The 21230-nt window shown below is 40.9% G+C and overlaps 1 protein-coding gene and 1 non-coding gene across 2 annotated transcripts in view; one reads left to right on the top strand and one right to left on the bottom strand.

Annotated features, from left to right (window-relative positions):
• Positions 1–21230, bottom strand: part of LOC126335733 (probable glutamate receptor) — a 68222-nt gene that overhangs the window by 9123 nt on the left and 37869 nt on the right. Inside the window, exons 6-7 of the mRNA XM_049999189.1 lie at positions 19484–19710; positions 7780–8033 (exon numbers count right to left, since the gene is read on the bottom strand). Of these exons, the coding sequence (XP_049855146.1) occupies positions 7780–8033; positions 19484–19710 (481 nt within the window). The remainder of the gene's footprint in view (positions 1–7779; positions 8034–19483; positions 19711–21230) is intronic.
• Trnaw-cca (transfer RNA tryptophan (anticodon CCA)) lies at positions 14334–14408 on the top strand. The gene has a single exon. It is a non-coding gene; the product is annotated as a tRNA-Trp (tRNA).

Genomic DNA, 21230 nt, shown 5'->3' on the forward strand with positions numbered 1-21230 from the left:
TGCTCGGACGCGGGATTGAACCGCCGTCGTCCCGAATGCGAGTCCAGTGTGCTATCCACAGCGCCACCTCGCTCGGTGACGGACGCCGCCAACTCAGGCTTATACCAGAGCTGTCGAACGACAACCCAATTTCTTGGGAGCAACCATTTCCTCTGCCAAGTATAAACCCATGCAGGAGAACAAGATTTGTGGGACGGAGAACAACCCATCGGTATGTTACCACTGTGGACGCCCTGAACATGTGCACTGCTGCAAAGAAAGAAAGTCACTTTTCGACCATTATTATAGCGCAAAAGTCACGCATCACTAAAGTCCTATTCCGCCGGCCAACTGCAGACAACTGTAGTCGACCTGTTGACGAAGCCCTTTGCCGTACCCATGACTAAGCTGCTCCTCAACACCCTGTAGTCAGATCCCATTGCCGTGCAGAGGTACCAGTGTCGTGCACGACTTCGTACTCAACGGTAAGCAGAGGTGTGCTACTGCGTGATGTGGCAACTGTCTTGATAGAAAAGTTGGACAGGAGCAGAACTGATTAGTGAACAAGCTATAATAGTAAACAGAAGATTTACTTAACTTGTGTTTCTCATTACAAATAATGCAGTAAGAAACAGAGTCTGTGTGATACAATAGCAACAAGGATGAGATTCTCACAACTAAAACACGAACGATGGTGTCAGAGCCACAAACAGGCCGCGTCTGCATAGCATCAGGTAGCGAAGTGGCTCTGATCGAAAGTGGGGCGGGGTGTCTGCCGCCGGCCATCCTATATTGCAGCTGCAGAGAGAGCGTTTGTGGTGTGAGCCAGTGGAGGTGTGGTTCAGTGGGCACGTTCCACTGGGTCCCCCAGTTCCCACAAGACTGCTACCAGTGTCTGACAGAATCTCGCATTGCCAGCTTTGACACCCATACTGTAGTATCAATATGTGGTACCACAACCAGCCTTTCGCCTGGCTTCCTCTTTGAGGGTAACTAGCCACCGTGACCACCTACAGAAGTAAGGCCGATCAGCTGAAATAATCCATGGACGACAGTTACCAAGGAGTCAAAAAATTTCATCGATGTCATCATTGACAGCCAATCTGTCCAGATGCTAGCCAATTCAGGGGCTTCCTTTCCTGTATAAAGGAATGCTTCACTCTCTCTCTCTCTCTCTCTCTCTCTCTCTCTCTCTCTCTCTCTCTCTCTCTCTCTCTCTCTCTCCCGACTTGCAGGGTCTGCTGGTTAATTGGATGTTAATGTTCCATACCCCCTGGGAAGGAATTAGTATACCAAAATGTCTGCATTTAATGTAATCCATGGAATAGTGTGAATGTGTTCAGGTGTCTGCGAGCTGTATAACTGAGACGGAACGTCGGGACCAGGCCGGTATTCACCTAGCGGGATGTGGAAAACCGCCTAAAAACCACATCCAGGCTGGCCGGCACACCGGCCCTCGTCGTTAATCTTCCGGGCGGATTCTACCCGGGGCCAGCGCGCTTACCCAAGTCCAAGAAGCAGCGCGTCAGCGTTCTCGGCTACCCTGGTGGGTCGTATAAAGGAATTCTTATCATCACCAACTAAAGAAGACCATCTTCCGTTATATGAAAGCCATAGTGCTCAAGGTCCCAAATGGGAAATACTTTCAACAGACAGGTATGTGTATTTCAAGGATGACTATCAACGACAGAACACAGCCCTTCGGATTTGCCGTTTTAATAGAATTTACTCATAATGTTTTTTCTTGGATGGAACTTCTTGTGGGCATCACTAGCAGTCAATGATTTCAACAACAACAGTTTTTTCTGTATGCAAATGGATCCACAGCCGCTGTGAATTTCTTGAGGAAAGTGATTTTCATGCTCAGGCTGTTTTTATTTTTGAAATGATCACTTTGTTTCATGACTTAGGTATTAACTATCTTCGTCACTTGTGCGTTTGTTACCCACATTGTGGTAAAAGAACTATAAGCGTATAGCACATTAAATTCCACACATCTGCGTGGAGGAAGCAACATTTTATGGCGTCCTTAATAACAGTTTCTTGTAACCATGGTATTTATGTGCACAACTATCTCAGAAGTGAGGTACGCATTCCGAAAAATTATGGTGTGGAATTTTCTTTATTCTGCTTAGTGTTTCTATGTGGCCATGCAAAGACGAAGATAAAATAAACAGCAAAATACAGAAACAGACGACACACAACCAGGAAACATGCACACAGACAGATACAACACAACACACAATAATCCAGTAGACCGTAAGCAAAAAATGGCACATACTGACACACAACACCTGTGGCAACTACGGTGGACAACATAATGAAGAGACAAGGACGCAACATACTGTACCATACCGAACTAATACTGTGATACAGATCAGACTTGGTAGACAAACCACTTACCGCAATAAACATAGCCAGTATGGTATCTGCAAATTAATTTGTAATTACAGGAAATCGGTTCACAGCTGCGGATGAGGGAATCCTCCAACTGTAGAATGTAACGATGACACCGAAAATTTATTCTGCAGCGGGATTCGACACCAGATTTTCCCGCTTATCGCGAGCGGTCGCCTTAACCATTCCGGCTATCCATGCACGCTTCACGGCCAGCCTCAAACTTCATTCTACATGTGTCATTAAGCTGCACTCGAACACTTACTGTAATTCTCGAACAGGGGAGGCATTCAATGGAAAGTCGTTAGCCTGGTATCGGCGGATAAATACTGTATTGCAGTGCCTGTGTTTGTAAAAAGTATGATAGAAGGGCATGCATGCAGTATCGTAATTTTTCATGTCTATCAGTTTGCGTATGTGGGACAAGCACATGGGAATTTTAGAACCAGGCTTACAGTGTACCTTAGAGCATTAAAAAGCAATAGCCCCCAATCAGCCCCTAATCATCTAATAGCACAGACGCAAAGAACATATAAAATGGTTGAGAAATTCATAAGGCTAGCAACAGCTTGTACCATAAATTATCACATCCAAAAATGAGGAAAGAAAGTACTAAACGAATATACAACTGTTTACGTAACACCTTCATCTACATCTACATCTACATCCATACTCCGCAAGCCACCTGACGGTGTGTGGCGGAGGGTACCCTGAGTACCTCTATCGGTTCTCCCTTCTATTCCAGTCTCGCATTGTACGTGGAAAGAAGGATTGTCGGTATGCTTCTGTGTGGGCTCTAATCTCTCTGATTTTATCCTCATGGTCTCTTCGCGAGATATACGTAGGAGGGAGCAATATACTGCTTGACTCTTCGGTGAAGGTATGTTCTCGAAACTTTAACAAAAGCCCGTACCGAGCTACTGAGCGTCTCTCCTGCAGAGTCTTCCACTGGAGTTTATCTATCATCTCCGTAACGCTTTCGCAATTACTAAATGATCCTGTAACGAAGCGCGCTGCTCTCCGTTGGATCTTCTCTATCTCTTCTATCAACCCTACCTGGTGCGGATCCCAAACTGCTGAGCAGTATTCAAGCATTGGGCGAACAAGCGTACTGTAACCTACTTCCTTTGTTGTCGGATTGCATTTCCTTAAGATTCTTCCAATGAATCTCAGTCTGGCATCTGCTTTACCGACGATCAACTTTATATGATCATTCCATTTTAAATCACTCCTAATGAGTACTCCCAGTTAATTTATGGAATTAACTACTTCCAGTTGCTGACCTGCTATTTTGTAGCTAAATGATAAGGGACCTATCTTTCTATGTATTCGCATCACATTACACTTGTCTACATTGAGATTCAATTGCCATTCTGTGCACCATGCGTCAATTCGCTGCAGATCCTCCTGCATTTCAGTACAATTTTCCATTGTTGCAACCTCTCGATACACCACAGCATCATCTGCAAAAAGCCTCAGTGAACTTCCGATGTCATCCACCAGGTCATTTATGTATATTGTGAATAGCAACGGTCCTATGACACTCCCCTGCGGCACACCTGAAATCACTCTTACTTCGGAAGACTTCTCTCCATTGAGAATGACATGCTGCGTTCTGTTATCTTGGAACTCCTCAATCCAATCACACAATTGATCTGATAGTCCGTATGCTCTTACTTTGTTCATTAAACGACTGTGGGGAACTGTGTCAAACGCCTTGCGGAAGTCAAGAAACACGGCATCTACCTGTGAACCCGTGTCTAAGGCCCTCTGAGTCTCGTGGACGAATAGCGAGAGCTGGGTTTCACACGACCGTCTTTTTCGAAACCCATGCTGATTCCTACAGAGTAGATTTCTAGTCTCCAGAAAAGACATTATACTCGAACATAATACGTGTTCCAAAATTCTACAACTGATCGACGTTAGAGATATAGGTCTATAGTTCTGCACATCTGTTTGACGTCCCTTCTTGAAAACGGGGATGACCTGTGCCCTTTTCCAATCCTTTGGATCGCTTCGCTCTTCTAGAGACCTACGGTACACCGCTGCAAGAAGGGGGGCAAGTTCCTTCGCGTACTCTGTGTAAAATCGAACTGGTATTCCATCAGGACCAGCGGCCTTTCCTCTTTTGAGCGATTTTAATTGTTTCTCTATCCCTCTGTCGTCTATTTCGATATCTACCATTTTGTCAACTGTGCGACAATCTAGAGAAGGAACTACAGTGCAGTCTTCCTCTGTGAAACAGCTTTGGAAGAAGACATTTAGTAATTCGGCCTTTAGTCTGTCATCCTCTGTTTCAGTACCATTTTGGTCACAGAGTGTCTGGACATTTTGTTTTGATCCACCTGCCGCTTTGACATAGGACCAAAATTTCTTAGGATTTTCTGCCAAGTCAGTACATAGAACTTTACTTTCGAATTCATTGAAAGCCTCTCGCATAGCCCTCCTCACACTGCATTTCGCTTCGCGTAATTTTTGTTTGTCTGCAAGGCTTTGGCTATGTTTATGTTTGCTGTGAAGTTCCCTTTGCTTCCGCAGCAGTTTTCTAACTCGGTTGTTGTACCACGGTGGCTCTTTCCCATCTCTTACGATCCTGCTTGGCACATACTCATCTAACGCATATTGTACCATGGTTTTGAACTTTGTCCACTGATCCTCAACACTGTCTGTACTTGAGACAAAACTTTTGTGTTGAGCCACCAAGTACTCTGAAATCTGCTTTTTGTCACTTTTGCTAAACAGAAAAATCTTCCTACCTTTTTTAATATTTCTATTTACGGCTGAAATCATCGATGCAGTAACCGCTTTATGATCGCTGATTCCCTGTTCTGCATTAACTGATTCAAATAGTTCGGGTCTGTTTGTCACCAGAAAGTCTAATATGTTATCGCCACGAGTCGGTTTTCTGTTTAACTGCTCAAGGTAGTTTTCAGATAAAGCACTTAAAAATATTTCACTAGATTCTTTGTCCCTGCCACCCGTTATGAACGTCTGAGTCTCCCAGTCTATATCCGGCAAATTAAAATCTCCACCCAGAACTATAACATGGTGGGGAAATCTACTCGAAATATTTTCCAAATTATTCTTCAGGTGCTGAGCCACAACAGCTGCTGAGCCCGGGGGCCTATAGAGACATCCAATTACCATGTCTGAGCCTGCTTTAACCGTGACCTTCACCCAAATCATTTCACAATTCGAATCTCCGTCAATTTCCTTCGATACTATTGCACTTCTTATCGCTATAAACACGCCTCCCCCTTCACTGTCCAGCCTATCTCTGCGGTATACATTCCAATCCGAGTTTAGCATTTCATTACTTTTTACGTCTGGTTTCAGCCAACTTTCTGTTCCTAGTACTATATGGGCGTTGTGACCGTTTATTAATGAGAGCAGTTCTGGGACCTTTCTATAGACGCTCCTGCAGTTTACTATAAGCACATTAATATTGTTATTCCTTGTTGCATTTTGCCTACTGCCTTGCCGCGTCTCAGGAGGCGTCTTGTCGGGCCTAGGGAGGGAATTCTCTAACCTAAAAAAAACCCATGTGCACTCCACACGTACTCCGCTACCCTCGTAGCCGCTTCCGGCGTGTAGTGCACACCTGACGTATTCAGGGGGACCCTACATTTCTCCACCCGATAGCGGAGGTCGAGAAATTTGCACCCCAGCTCTCCGCAGAATCGTCTGAGCCTCTGGTTTAAGCCTTCCACTCGGCTCCAAACCAGAGGACCGCGATCGGTTCTGGGAACGATACTACAAATAGTTAGCTCTGATTCCACCCCGCGAGCGAGGCTTTCCGCCTTCACCAACTCCACCAGCCGCCTGTACGAACTGAGGATGACCTCTGAACCCAGACGGCAGGAGTCATTGGTGCCGACATGAGCAAAAATTTGCAGTCGGGTGCACCCAGTGCTCTCTATCGCCGCCGGTAGGGCCTCCTCCACATCTCGGATGAGACCCCCCGGCAGGCAGACAGAGTGAACACTGGCCTTCTTCCCCGACCTTTCCGCTATTTCCCTAAGGGGCTCCATCACCCGCCTAACGTTGGAGCTCCCAATAACTAATAAACCCCTCCCCCCATGTGCCTGCTCGGACCTTGCTGAAGGAGCAGCCACATGTCCACTCACAGGCAGAGCGGGCGATGCCACACGGCCAGCCTCCACATTGACCCTCCGCCTCGTGCGCCGCGAACGCCGCTGAACCCGCCACTCCCCTTGGGGAGAGGGTGGCCCAACCGCGCCCGGTACCCGCGAAGATGTCTCGACAGCAGGGACAGTGGGTGAACCATGTAAAACCTGGGGTGTACCTTGCGACGCACCAGACTCCCCACTGCCGCTACACTCCGAGGCAGCAGCCTGAAGACGGCTGACCGCGGCCATCAACACGCTCAGCTGTTCGCGAAGAGTGGCCAGCTCCTCCTGCGTCCGTACACAGCAGCCACACATCCTATCCATCCTAAGAAGTCAATTTACTATAGAGTGTTAATAAACTTTTAAATAGACTGCTAATTCACTAAAGGCGGTTGATTATTGACTAAAGTGTGATTGCTAACCACTCCTTGTAGAAAACAAGGAAAATAGCACTACCTGTCTCTGGACTGTATTCAAAACAAACACTAGCACTACTAGCACTATGGCTGACTAAAGGGACTCTCTGACTGTATTCAAAACAAACACGAGATCTATGGAACACTTAATAGCACTCGACTATTAAAGCTTCCTAAAAGCAAAAACACGCAGAAGAAGAAGTGACAAGTAAGAAAAATACAGTTAATACTTAAATTAAGGTAGCTCGCTGCACAGCAGACGTGAAGCAGACGGCGGTTAGGGCGACACTGACACTACTGGCACTATGGCTGACTAAAGGGACTCTCTCTGACTGTATTCAAAACAAACACGAAATCTATGGAACACTTAATAGCACTCGACTATTGAAGCTTCCTAAAAGCAAAAACACGCAGAAGAAGAAGTGACAAGTAAGAAAAATACAGTTAATACTTAAATTAAGGTAGCTCGCTGCACAGCAGACGTGAAGCAGACGGCGGTTAGGGCGACACTTCCCCACACAGCCTATGGTTACCCACTATATTAATTTGCGTGGACGATTTGTTATTGTCAATGACAATGAGTCCACTACTTGAGTTCAAAAAGGAAACTGATATCTGATCGGCCAGTGTCCTTGAACAGGCCTAGACTAAAAAATGTCATTATTCTTTGGAATAATACACTGGTTTGGAAAGGGGCTTTTGCAGCCGGGTGAGGGATGGATTTGAAGTTATAATTTCTTCAAAATATTTAAAAGTAGATGTTAAAGAATGTAATATGTAGAAAAATAAATGAACATTTGAATGTGATGTGAAACTGAAGTGACTTATAGATTGTAACATGTTAAAAAAATACTTACTGGTAATTAATCAGTTCCCGATAAGGGCTTCTTTTCCTGAGGGCGATAGCCGTCTGAATATTTATGTGCTCCTGAGTGCTTACTGTAGGACATTTTTCAAGCCTCTTGTATCCTCTGTAGATAATTTCTGTTATCATTGCTGCATTTTTCTGCGAGCTGCATAGTCTATCAAACAATTCCTTGTTGCGTACTGGAATCTTTTCTCTCTCCACGTGCTTCTCGTATACCGACGAGAGAACTGAGTCACTAGTATTCTGTATTGAAATAAATTATAGAATGTTATCAACGGAAACAGAACTCAAAAATTTAACTCATAGTTTCACAAAATATTAGTGTCACTATTGATCTCTCTCAAATGTTTCAGATGGCTCTAAGCACTATAGGACTTAACATCTGAGGTCATGAGTCCTCTAGACTTAGAACTACTTGAAACTAATTAACCTAAGGACATCACACACATCCATGCCTGAGGCAGGATTCGAACCTGCGACCATAGGAGCCGCGTGGTTCCGGACTGAAGCACCTAGAACCGCTCGGCCACCGCGGCCGGCCACTGATCTCTATACCAACAAATTGGTCTTTCATAGGTCTGACAAAGATAGCAATAATAAAAGGCATGCCCAGTCGAAAAGAAGACCTCCGCTGTAGTGGCATTCTGTGTAATCCCAGTCAATTAATGTGTCGACACACTGCGTGTATGGTATTGGAGGTGCACAAGCAAGGTTAACAACTTCAAAGAAATATATTCATTTCCGGAGAATTGTTCCTTGCTTGATGGATTCCCCCCTGACCCTTGCCCCTTCCTCCCTCCCCCCCCCCCCCCTCCGCCATGATCACAAAGGACGATCATCTAATTTCTTTGCAGAATCGAACATGCTCTGCAAATTTTGAAATTCCTTGCACTGGCACAGTCTGTCACCACCAGCGCCATGATTTCGGTTGTGGAGGAGTTCATACGGACGAATCGCTGGATTACCACACGTGATATAGCTGTTAACTGTCCATAAGCAAAGGATCTCTGTATCACATAAACCACGAGAAGCTTCTTTATGGCAAAGGTAGTGCACAGTGGGTAGCCTTATCTTTCGGATAATCAGAAGACGGGGAGAATGGGTGTTTGACTGACTGACCCATGTGCTGAGATACGCAGAGCCAGGGATGGATTTCATTACTCAGATTGTGGCATGTCATAAAATACTATGTCGCCACTTCAACTCTACCTCCAAATGAAACTAAATGGGGTGCCACATCCCGCCTCCTTTTGTACAAGAAATGGCCACTCTGCCCCGAAGGCTGGGAAAGTAAAGCTCAGTTTCTTTTTCGACGAATAAGGGCGTCTCTCATCTATTGGCTTCCATGGGGTGCAAAAGGTAATGCCAATCACTGAAACACATTGTCGAGGCTGAAATAGGCTGTCATGAAGATATCACGAATAAGCGCAGGGAAAACTCTCGAATGCAGCACAACGCTAGACCACTTGTGACCAAGAATGACCTCGAGCTCCTTCAGAAATTTCGATGGGTGGTCTTGGAACATCCTCCTTACACCCCCAAATGTCCCTGTTTGACTCACAAATTTTCAGCACCATTAAACGATCTCTGTGACGTCAGAGGTCCACTTGTGACCAGGAAGTGCATGACACTATTGAGAACTGGATCTGTCAGCAACCCAGGAGTTTCTACACTAAAGCCATCTACTCTCTTCCTATGCTGTGAGATCGGTGTATTAGTGTCAATGACAATTACTTATAGCTGAATGATTTCACATGAACTTTTTAACATTTTTTTACATATAACTGTAATCTCCTTTTCGTTTGGGCACATCTTTTATTCTACAACAAATAACACAGTTGTACGTATATCACTGACTATAAAAAGGGAGATACACATATCATTGTAAAGGGTAACTTAATTCCAGTTTAAGTATTTTGACTGGTTTAATACCATATACCATGTCTTTAGAACTTGTGCTAATCTCTTCTTCTCTGTATGTCATCTACAGAAAGTAACTTAGATAGCACGTTCTGTATACTTTTAATCTATGTTTTCCCCTCCACTCCCCTAGCGAGGGTAAAAGCATACAGATTTTAGAAAATCTGTGGACATTAAAGCAGAAAATGAAGAGGTGATATGCAATATTCAGTATGCTGGAGAGGAGGTCGGGTATACGGGCTGTCTGTTGTGGGGAGTAAGCGTTGGGAGTGATATTAACATATGGCACCTCATTCCCAGGAGAAGAAGCTGATTGCTCGAACAAGTTCCAATATATTTAACATCTGACAGATGATCGAATAGCTCACACATTGTAATTGATTTTGCAAAAAAACTAATAATATTTTCTTTCGCCTTATATTATCCAAAATAAAGCCTTGTTCTAATTTGGTATTTGGTTTTAAAGGTTTACTTTAATGTAACCAGTAATGCCCAACATGTTTGCTACTAGCATTGAATGAGTATATGAGACAGAAAACAATGTGGAGTACAAAGATACCATGTGATGAAAGAGAAAATAATTTAGACCCAGCTGCAGAAGATAACCTCATTCTGGGGACGTGTTTTAGGGACATGGACATCATGAGCTGTAGTTTTTACTAGTATTTTGAAATGTAATAACTCAAAAACTATAGTAGATACTTCAATGAAACCAAATAATTAATATATTGTACCTCAATGTGAAGAAAATTTAAATACTGTAGAATACATATTGCACTGAATATTCATTTTTATCTTATGCGTTAAGTTACACGTAATTTTTATTTTATGTACACTGTACTTCCAGGCTATTTCTAGCAAAAGGCCAAAATAAATTTTGTTCTTTTAAATATTAACTTGCTGAAACAGTAAACCTTGAATATTTAGCAATCTGTTGTTCTATGTATTTTTCAAAAAATGTTTTTCACTTAATAACTGAAAAACATGTGACATGCTCTAGCTTAAAATAATAAATACATTGTTTAATAACACGATTCGCTGTGCAAGCAAGCGCTATAATATTCATGCATCATTTTGTTTTTGTAGCTTTAATAATGAATAAGATAATGATACCAAAGTATGCAAAAATGTTGATTACAGGAAATTGAAACTAAAGATTCGCAAGTCATTTTCTTCTCGATGATAGTATAACAAAACATTCCAGCTTAATGATCTTGCTCATTCTAAATGTCGTTTTCATCTTCTTTAGTTTTCTTTCGTTTATTTGTTATTATGGTCTCCTTTGTTATGGTGTCAGCAGGTTTTTCAGTTTCAGCGACACATTTCCTGTTCACTCGTAGCAGCCCACTTTTCGTATGGTCCCCATGTTTGATGTCTAGTCTGGTCATTGTTTTTATCTGCATTTTAACATTTGGAAATTTGTGGTAAGTTCCTATAGGACCAAACTGCTGACGTCATTGGTCCCTAGGCCTACACACTACTTAATCTAACTTAAACTAACGAACGCTAAGGACAACACACACGCCCATGCCCGAGGGAGGACTCGAACCTCCGACTGGGGGAGGCGCGTGAACCGTGGCAAGGCGCCACAGACCACGCTTCTAACATGCATACCTGTCTGCTTTTTACTCCATCATTAAAAGGTATTATGGTGTCTGTCACGCCAATCTGAAAAGCTGACGTGCCAACAAAAACAGTTTTTGGCAAGTATTCGCAAATGCAACAACTGAAGCTTTAATTAAGATTTTCTGTTTTCCCATGTAAACATTTTTCCAGAAGTTTAGAATCTGAAAGGTCTCTACATATTGGCTTCAGTTCACCATAACAGTTTCTGACGTGGTGTGAGCATTTGTATGTTTCTGTCCATTTGCTTCACACCTATTATACATGCACCGTGAACAGATTGATTCATAAGGGTAGGGGCCTTGCTGTGGATGCACACCAACATAAGTAACCCAAATTGCTTTTCTCACCTTACTGACGTTTTCGCTGTTTCTCCTGATGGATAGATCATAATATTTTGTGAGGTTTCCTATTTCTGATTTAGCGAATCTGCCTTATCCACCAACTGCTTTGCCATCAGAGAGATTTTTCCTGTCATGTCCTTACAGAGTTTCCTAAGACTTGTCCCCATTCTCTTCTTCATGTGTCCTATACATTCCATTTCCTTAATTTCAGTTTCACCATAAAGTTTAGCAACAACTCCATTAAAGTCTTTAGTATCACCATCACCAAGATAGTGAATGTATCACACACCACTTATAGCAACTGAACTACTAAAAATAAGGCTGCAACCCTGAATTCCTTACCATCACAGAAATCTTCAAAGTTTTTGTAACGTTTGTGTTCATTTGCCTTATTGGCACAACATTTGCCATTTTTTGTCCAACATTCATTGTCCAGCATCTTACCTGTATTTATGGTGGTAACTGTGACGACTCCTTTCAGTTACGTATGGCTTCTCTCCTACCAGGAACAGTGCAATGGAGCAACAATATCAGCAGACTGACAAATGTCTATAGTTTCTTTCGCTATTATCTGCACAGATGCTTCACTGAGTTCTGTTAAGGCGTTACGCAAACGTTTATAACACCTCTCACATTAAGCAGGTGGCAGTGGGAGATTCATCATAGCGCAGAATAACTGGACTGCTTTCCTTCCATCCCCAATACACCTCATGGCATAAGCTAGGCGAATATTCACTTCATTACATTTTGTGCGTGTTTTAGGAGATATAATTGTACATTTCTCTGCTTCACACACTTGACATTCCACAACATTTTTACTGGATAGGCTTCTTCTCTTACTTAACCTACGTCTTCACTGAATCTCGAGGATTTTTCACTGTTACAGTATTTACATTTAGCAACAGATGAAATCAATTCTGAAAGCTTGCAACTACTAATTAAAATGTAACCGTTAGTTTCATCAACATCTTGTTCATTTTCTGTAAGATGTTTTAACTTGGGTTTTGAAGCACAGTCTGGTGAGTCGTTGGACCTGACTTTACTTCACTGGGGCGTAACAAATTCTTCATTATTACCATTTCCAGTAACGTACTTGTGTTGATTACCATAAAAAGTACGACTACAATTAGATTTCTTCGTTTTTGGAACTTTACGATGAAAAATGGTTGAAATACGCAGTCACAAAAAGTTTAAACTCAAGTAATCTACTTGAATCGATAGAAAGGTTACATAATTTTCGCGTGTTGCTATCGTACTTTTTTTTAACAGAAAAGCTTTCAAGATTTATTTGTTTAACTACCTGAACGTATTCAAGATGGCTTTGGGTGGACAGTCACTGTTTAGTTTTGAAAAGTTGACCGGTATGACAAACTACAGCAACTGAAAATTCACGATGGAAATGTACCTGAAACATGAGGAACACAATTGACGAAGATGAGAAGAATGTACAGAAAGCATTATCGAAATTAAATTTATCTGCAAATTCATCTGTGTATTCAAAACTTTGTGGAGCAACGACTGCTAAAGAAGCATGGCAAAATTTACAATCTGCATTTGAAGATATGAGTTTATCTAGTTATATTGGGCTGTTACAACGCTTAATGTATGAACGATTGGCTTCTGAGAAAAATATGGAGGCGTATTTGTCGAAAATAATGTCACTTGCTCAACAAATTCGAAACATTGGTAAGAAAATGGACGATGATTTCGTAGCTGCAATCTTCCGGCAGATTTCCATCCCTTGATTATGGCAATTGAGAATTCGGGTGTCAAGATTACTAGTGATTTAATAAGGCAGCGATTAATTCAAGAATCGACGAAACGTCAGTTTGCATCCACAAATGAGACCACACATTCGGCGCTGGCAGCTAGTAAGCAGGAAAGTAAACACCAGAAGACGGATATCCAACGTGATGTGCGAAATATCAAGCCTTTTAAGTGTAATAAATATCAGAAACCTGGACACAAGGCGAATGACTGTAGAACAAAGACGAAACTAAATAAATTTTCAAATTCTGTGGTTGCAGTGAGAACTAAAAACGAAACTGTGTTAATGGCTCTAACTGCATCTTCGCATCATAGTGATGGCTGGTATCTGGATTCCGAGTGTTCACAACATATGATGAATCAAAGAGACTCTTTCAAACTTTCCAATCGATCACAGCTGCTAAAGGGACACTAGCAGATAATAGCAATCATCAGGCTTCCAGAATGAGATTTTACTCTGCAGAGGAGTGTGCGCTGATATGAAACTTCCTGGCAGATTATAACTGTGTGCCGGACCGAGACCCGAACTCTGGACCTTTTCCTTTCGCGGCAAGTGCTCTACCAACTGAGCTACCAAAGCATGACTGACGCCCCGTCCTCACAGCTTTACTTCTGCCAATACCTCGTCTCCTAACTTCCAAAGTTTACAGAAGCTCTCCTGCGACCATGCAGAACTAGCACTCCCGAAAGAAAGGATATTGCGGAGACATGGCTTAGCCACAGCCTGGGGGATGTTTCCAGAATGAGATTTTCACTCTGCAGCGGAGTGTGCGCTGATATGAAACTTCCTGGCAGATTAAAACTGTCTGCAGGAGATCTTCTGTACAGTTTGGAAGGTAGGAGATGAGATAGTGGCAGGAGTAAAGCTGTGAGGACGGGGCGTGAGTCCTGCTTGGGTAGCTCAGTTGGTAGAGCACTTGCCCGCCAAAGGCAAAGGTCCCGAGTTCGAGTCTCGGTCCGGCACACAGTTTTAATGTGCCAGGAAGTTTCTTAATTTTCATGCTACTGGAGAACACGATGTTCTTCTTCGAGTTACTTGTGACGTCAAGAATAAACAGGTAACTCCTAATGATGTTGCGTATCTTCCAAGCCTTCCTTACAACTTACTGTCGGTTAGTCAGATGACAAGACGTGGATTGTGTGTATTGTTTGACATGTGCCGTGCGGTGTATACACTAAAAGTGATGTAATTGTTTCTGGAACACCTGTAGCAACTGCAACTCAAATAAATGGTATGTATCGATTAGATGAAGTGCATCATTACGCAAATGTTGTAGAAACCGATAGTTATGAATTGTGACATCGAAGAATGGGACATTTTAATCGTGTAAGCATGCATTTATTAAAAGAAAAAATGGCTGATGGACTGAACAGGACGAACGTCGCTTTAGATCCGTGTATTCCCTGCATAAAATGTAAACAGTCTCGATAACCTTCTCCTAAAACATCAAGTAGAAGAGCAAAAGATCGACTTGAAATTGTGCATTCTGATGTTTGTGGACCAATGAGAATGGTTTCGTGAGGAGGCACACAATATCTTCTCACTTTTACGGATGATCTGTCAAGAAAATAATTTGGTTATATGCTAAAATCAACAACAGAATTCAGTGACACATTCATCGAATTCAAAGCACAAGTAGAAAATGAAACTGGTCGAAAAATCAAAATACTTTGAACAGACAGTGGAAAAGAGTTCGTCAATCGGCGCATGAAGTTATTTTTAAAGACAAATGGAATTCAACATGAAACAATAACTTCTTACTCGCCAGAATAGAATGGTGTTGCAAAACGCTTAAATCGGACAGTCATTGAAAAAGCAAGATCAATGTTAACAGATGCAGGTCTAAGTAAAAAATTTTGGGCTGAAACTGTAAACACAGCAATTTAATTGAAGAATCGATCTCCAACAAAAGCGGTTAAGAATGTCACTCCTGAGAAATTGCGGAGTGGTCGAGCATCTGAACATATACCAAAACGAAAAAGCACGAAGTTAGAAGATAAATCTAAGGAACTAATCTTTGTTGGATATTGCGAAGATTCTAAAGCATATCGTCTGATTGATCCAGATTCACCAAAGACGATTGTGCAAGCCCGTGATGTGCAATTCAGCGAAAACTCAAAGTGCACCTGTGGAAACAGTATTCCAAACAGTAACCCAATTAACGATAATCGTATGGACAGTTTTCAACTAGCGCCAGCACCTAACATCATTGAAGAGGCAACTGAACTGACACAACGTGCTGAAGTTGACAGAAATGCAGTTTATCTTGAGTTACCACAAAGTGACACTGAGAAAACAGTAAATAGCAACGTACATAGTTATACGGAAGTTGCGCAGCCAGAAATGCAACCAGAATTTAGAAAATCATCACGTGAAAGAAAATCAAATACTAAATATTTTAATGATGATTTTGCTTGTCTTGCTTGTATCTCTGAACCTAATTCATACGAAGAAGCAATGAATTGTGATGACTGTGAAAAATGGAAGGAAGCCTTAGATAATGAATATAAATCTTTACTTGAAAATGAAACAAGGATTTTGGCTGATTTACCACCAGTCAGGAAGGTAATAAATTCTAAATGGATGTTCAAGGTGAAAGGAAAGTCAAATGGTGAAATTGAACGTTATAAGGCTCGTTTTGTAGTGAAAGGTTATTCCCAAATACCAGGAATAGACTTTGATGAAACGTTCTCGCCTGTTGTTCGTCATTCGTCACTCGCATCCTGTTATCTTTATCAGCTGAATTTGATTTTGACATTGAACTCATGGATGTTCAAACTGCATTCCTATATGGTGATCTCGATGAAGAAGCTTACATTCGTCAACGTGAAGGCTACGTGAAGAAGGCGGAGGAGATGAAGGTTTGCAAGCTGAAGAAGGTCATCGTTTCAAAGATCGTAGAACAGCACTTTCAATATCCCAGAAAGAGACAGCTTCTGCTATGCTGCATTCTGTGAAATAAACATAGAGTAGGAATATCTACGGAGTGATCATTCGCATGCGTAGAAGGGGTTTTTTGCCGCCAACATACGAGTCCAACTATCATGTGAATAGTGAGTGCTTCAAGATTTGTCCACAAGAGTAGTGCTGATTTTCAATTTTTCTCTAGTATAGACAGATAGCGCCCAAAAATGTCTCGTAGTTTGTTCATCCCATTTATTAGTATCTTAACAACTTCCATTCGATACCTGGAATGCACTTGGCTTATAGTTTTTAATAGATAAATGTAAGAGAATTTCGCTTGTTTGAGACAACTCTCGTAGCTCAGACGTTGCATGAAGAAACTGCTTTGTAATAGGAGAAGAAGATATAGACACAGCAATTTTTTTTTTCTTTAACTGACACTTTATTACTTCGTTATATTTCTACCATGGCGAGTTCGTTTCGACATATTTAAGTAATCCAGCAATGATGATACAATTTCTTTTGTAAAAATGCCCGATAAAAGTATGTTGCTTACATCTGTAGTATAATACAGAATTTATGGTTTACATATATATTTATGCTTACTGGTTTTGCGTCTCAGATGTTTTGAAGTATCAAATATTACATATTGCGTACTTGAGTATCTTTTTGATTACCTTCCCGTGCTATCAGCCACGTTTATAATGGCATTTATATAGAACTTATATTTGTTTGACAGTTTTCTCTAGCAATGCTTATATGGTTACAGTGAATTTTGTTCAAGGAATGCCAGAAATATAAGTATACTAGAAAGATAGTATAACTATAATTTTTCATTTCTCATACAAAGATATTTCTGTTGTGTATTTTATTGTCTTTTACATACTTTGAAAATTTATCCTTTTTCTTTTAGGATGTCAGTAGAGTTTTCTAGATATTTTTCTTTAGTTCTGTTTGTTCATTTAGAATTTTGTTTCGGTATGCATCTGTGTAGATGTGAATTTCCAGTTCGTCAAGGATATTCAGTTACGTCCTTTGTGTACCCCATTTAGAATTTTTGTTGCAATTTTTTTTGTTGCTTTGTCTTTTTGGTTTCATAGGTGCAAGTAAAACGTAGAGTGACTGCACTCACTTCTTGATAATTGGCTAATGTATGGTGTAGTGACGTACGCTGGTTTATTTTTGATTCCTTCCTCTCTTTTTAGTGTTATTTCTATATGAATGTTGTGTGTTTTTAGCTTTGTACTGTTCATATACTCTGAGCGCCATTGTGGGGCTAAAAGCTTTCTGCTGTGCTATGCATTACAATGTTTGATTCCCTTTTCTATAGCATTAGTGTTAAGTGGTGAATTTGTGATTCTGTTAATCACTGATCTGAATGATGCACATTCATGAGAATTTGGATGACAGGAGTGTTCATTTATGACAATGTCTGTTGTGATGAGTTTCCTATATCTTTCATATCTGTGGTAGTTGTTATTGCAACTTCTCGTTATATCAGGAAACATCATTGACCTTTTTTGTTCTAACTCCATTGTAAATTTAATTTGAGGATGCCAGCTGTTTAATTGTTGATGAATGTCTTGTATGTCGTTGTCATCACCTTCTACCATCTACTTATCTATGACAGTAAATAACTGTATTTAAAAGGTACAAATTCGAACTGAATAGTTTCTTTTCTAGTGTATTAATAAATATATCTACAGTTGCGCTGGCAATTCAGTTGTCCACTCCTACTACATTAGTTTACCTGTAAATTTTATTTTCCTGTTTAAAATAATTTTGTAGTGGAATCAGTTCTAATAACTTTATTATTTTGTGTGACTCAATGGTAGGTACCTTCACATAGTGTATCAAGTTCCTCTTTATAATTTCTGTTGTTTCTGTTACTGGTAATTTTGCATACAGGTTGGTTATATCAAACAAACTTTTCTTCCTGGGGAATTTTTATGTCTTTCATAGTGTGAACTTATGTCCTACAGTTTTCTATAATGTAAATATAATTTGATCAGCAGCATATTCAGTTTGTTTCTGAGAAAACAAGTAGGGCTCTCAGCGTAATAGATTATTGAATAGATTGGAATTCTCTGTGAATTTGTGTGTAGGGGTGGGGTTTGAGAATTCATAATAATTATTTTCTCAATCTATCAACATTGCATTACGTTTTTTTATTGTTTGTCTATCTTTTGCGTTAAATCCGTTAGAGGGATTGTGCTATACAGATGTGATGCTTTTACCTTTAACATGAAATTCATGTTTCATACTTCATCCTGTTATATATCAGTAAGTCACCAGAACACAATTTACCATAAACGAACACTTCTGTCCTCTAAATTCGCATTCCACACAAATAATTTCTAAGAAGACTTCCAAATATCTAGTATTTATGTTCTATGATAGTAAGTTTCTCTTTTTCAGAAACACTTTTCTTCATATTAACAATCTGTACTTTGTGATCCCAATGCATTGGCTATCATCAGTCTTTTTTTTGTTGCATAAATTACCAAATTCATCTACTTCTTTTAGACTCTCATTTACTAATCAAATTCGTTATCATCACCTGATTTCATTCGACTACATTCAATTGCCCTAGTATTACTTTTATTAATGTTCATCTTATAACCACTTTGTATGATACAAATCTCTCTTCTGAACTGATCTTCCAAGTACTTTACAATATCATCGATAAACAACAAAGATTTATTTCATATCCCTAACCGCTAATTCCCTTTCCATGTCCTTCCTTGGTTTCCTTTAGCGCTTGTTCAGGGTTCCAGTTGACTAACATGGCAGATTGGCAACAGCCTTGTCTTACTCCCTTCTCCGCTACACCTTCTCCTTTTCCCCTTTCATGTCATTAGACTCTTATAACTGCATTCTACTTGCTGCATAAATTTTAGGATTCTCATTGCTAAGTGTATTTATTCCTGTTACCGTCAGAACTTCTAAGAGAGTATTCCAGTCATTTTCATTTATGTAATCATAATCATATGTTTATTGGCATGTATGTGATTCGTGCTACAAAGTTATTTTCAGCCAAATGTTTCCTTATTGGTGCTCCACTTTTAACAAATTAGTGTATCATAGGCCACACAAAAATGAATGACAAGCATATATATTGGGACCATACTGACAGCGAAAAGGGCCATCTCTCCAGAGGCGTACATCAGCAGCAGTTTGTAGGATCCATCCCTCAGTAGGCCCTGCAGGTCTGTGAAAGGCATCTTCAGGCGGTGTGTGGCCAGCGAGGCGGTGAGGGTGCCACAATAGGCAGTGTAAACCACCATCGCAGACATCGACGCCACCAGCAGAGAAGTCCGCACGCTGTCACGCCACTTCGTGTCACTACCCCCGCCACAACCTGTCACCCCATTGACAACCATAAGCAGTGTGAAGGTAAGCATAAAATGTTTTAAGAAGTTATGCTAGGACGTGAGGCTTCCTGTTCAGCGTTATAGTTTACTGAGTAATCATATTGCTGCGTCAATTTAGTACAAAACTATGATAGCTCGGATCAAATGGGTATGATAGGTTCATGCATGGGAAGCAATTGGTGTTTCAAGTGAGAATCCCACAAATATATCTCCTTCCTGGTCCATTCTGTATACTAAAGATGAACTGAGAGATCGAAGCAGTCACTGCGCAATTAGACTGTGGCAGGCATTTCTGTACCCTACTGGTGTGGAATTCATTTTGGGGAAACTTTTTCTCGGAATTCACGTAATTAAGTTGTTGTTGTTGCCTTTGTCTTGAGTCCTGAGACTGGTTTTATGCAGCTCTTCATACTGTTCAATCCTGTGCAAGCTTCTCTCCCAGTACATACTGCAACCTTCATCCTTCTGAATCTGTTTAGTGTATTCATCTCTTGATCTCCCTCTACGATTCTTACCCTCCACGCTGCCCTGCAATGCTAAATTGGTGATCCCTTGATGCCTTAGAACATGCCCTACCAACCGATCCCTTCTTCTAGTTAAGTTGTGGCACAAATTTGTCTTCTCTCCAATTCTAGTCAATACCTCCTCATTAGTTATGGGATATACCCAACTAATGAACAGCATTCTTCTGTAGCAGCACATTTCGAAAGCCTCTATTCTCTTCTTGTCTACACTATTTATCGTGCATGTTTCGCTTCCATACATGGCTACAGTCCACACAATTATTTTAAGACACGACTTCCTGACACTTAAATCTATACTCGATGTTAACAAATTTCTCTTCTTCAGAAATGCTTTCCTTGCCATTGCCAGTCTACATTTTATATCCTCTCTACTTCGACCCTCATCATTTATTTTGCTCCCCAAATAGCAAAACTCCTTTACTACTTTAAGCGTCTCATTTCCTAATCTAATTCCCGCAGCATCACCCGATTTAATTCGATTACATTCCATTATTTTCGTTTTGATTTTTTTAATGTTCATCTTATATCCTCCTTTCAAGACACTGGCCATTCCCTTCAGCTGCTCTTCCAGGTCCTTTGCTGTCTCTGACAGAATTATAATGTCATCGGCTAACCTCAAAGTTTTTATTTCTTCTCCATGTATTTTAATTCCTATTCCGAATTCTTCTTCTGTTTCCTTTACTGCTTGCTCAATATACAGATTGAATAACATCAAGGATGGGCTACAACCCTGTCTCACTCCCTTCCCAACTACTACTTCCCTCTTATGCCCCTTGACTCTTATAACTGCCATCTGGTTTCTGTACAAACTATAAATAGCCTTTAGCTCCCTATATTTTACCCCTGCCACCATCAGAATTTGAAAGAGAGTATTCCAGTCAACATTATCAAAAAATTTCTCTAAATCTGCAAATGCTAGAAACGTAGATTTCCCTTCCCTTAATCTATTTTCTAAGATAAGTCGTAGTGTCATTATTGCCTCA

Source organism: Schistocerca gregaria, chromosome 2, assembly GCF_023897955.1.
Source record: "Schistocerca gregaria isolate iqSchGreg1 chromosome 2, iqSchGreg1.2, whole genome shotgun sequence".
In the NCBI taxonomy this organism is placed as follows: domain Eukaryota; kingdom Metazoa; phylum Arthropoda; class Insecta; order Orthoptera; family Acrididae; genus Schistocerca; species Schistocerca gregaria.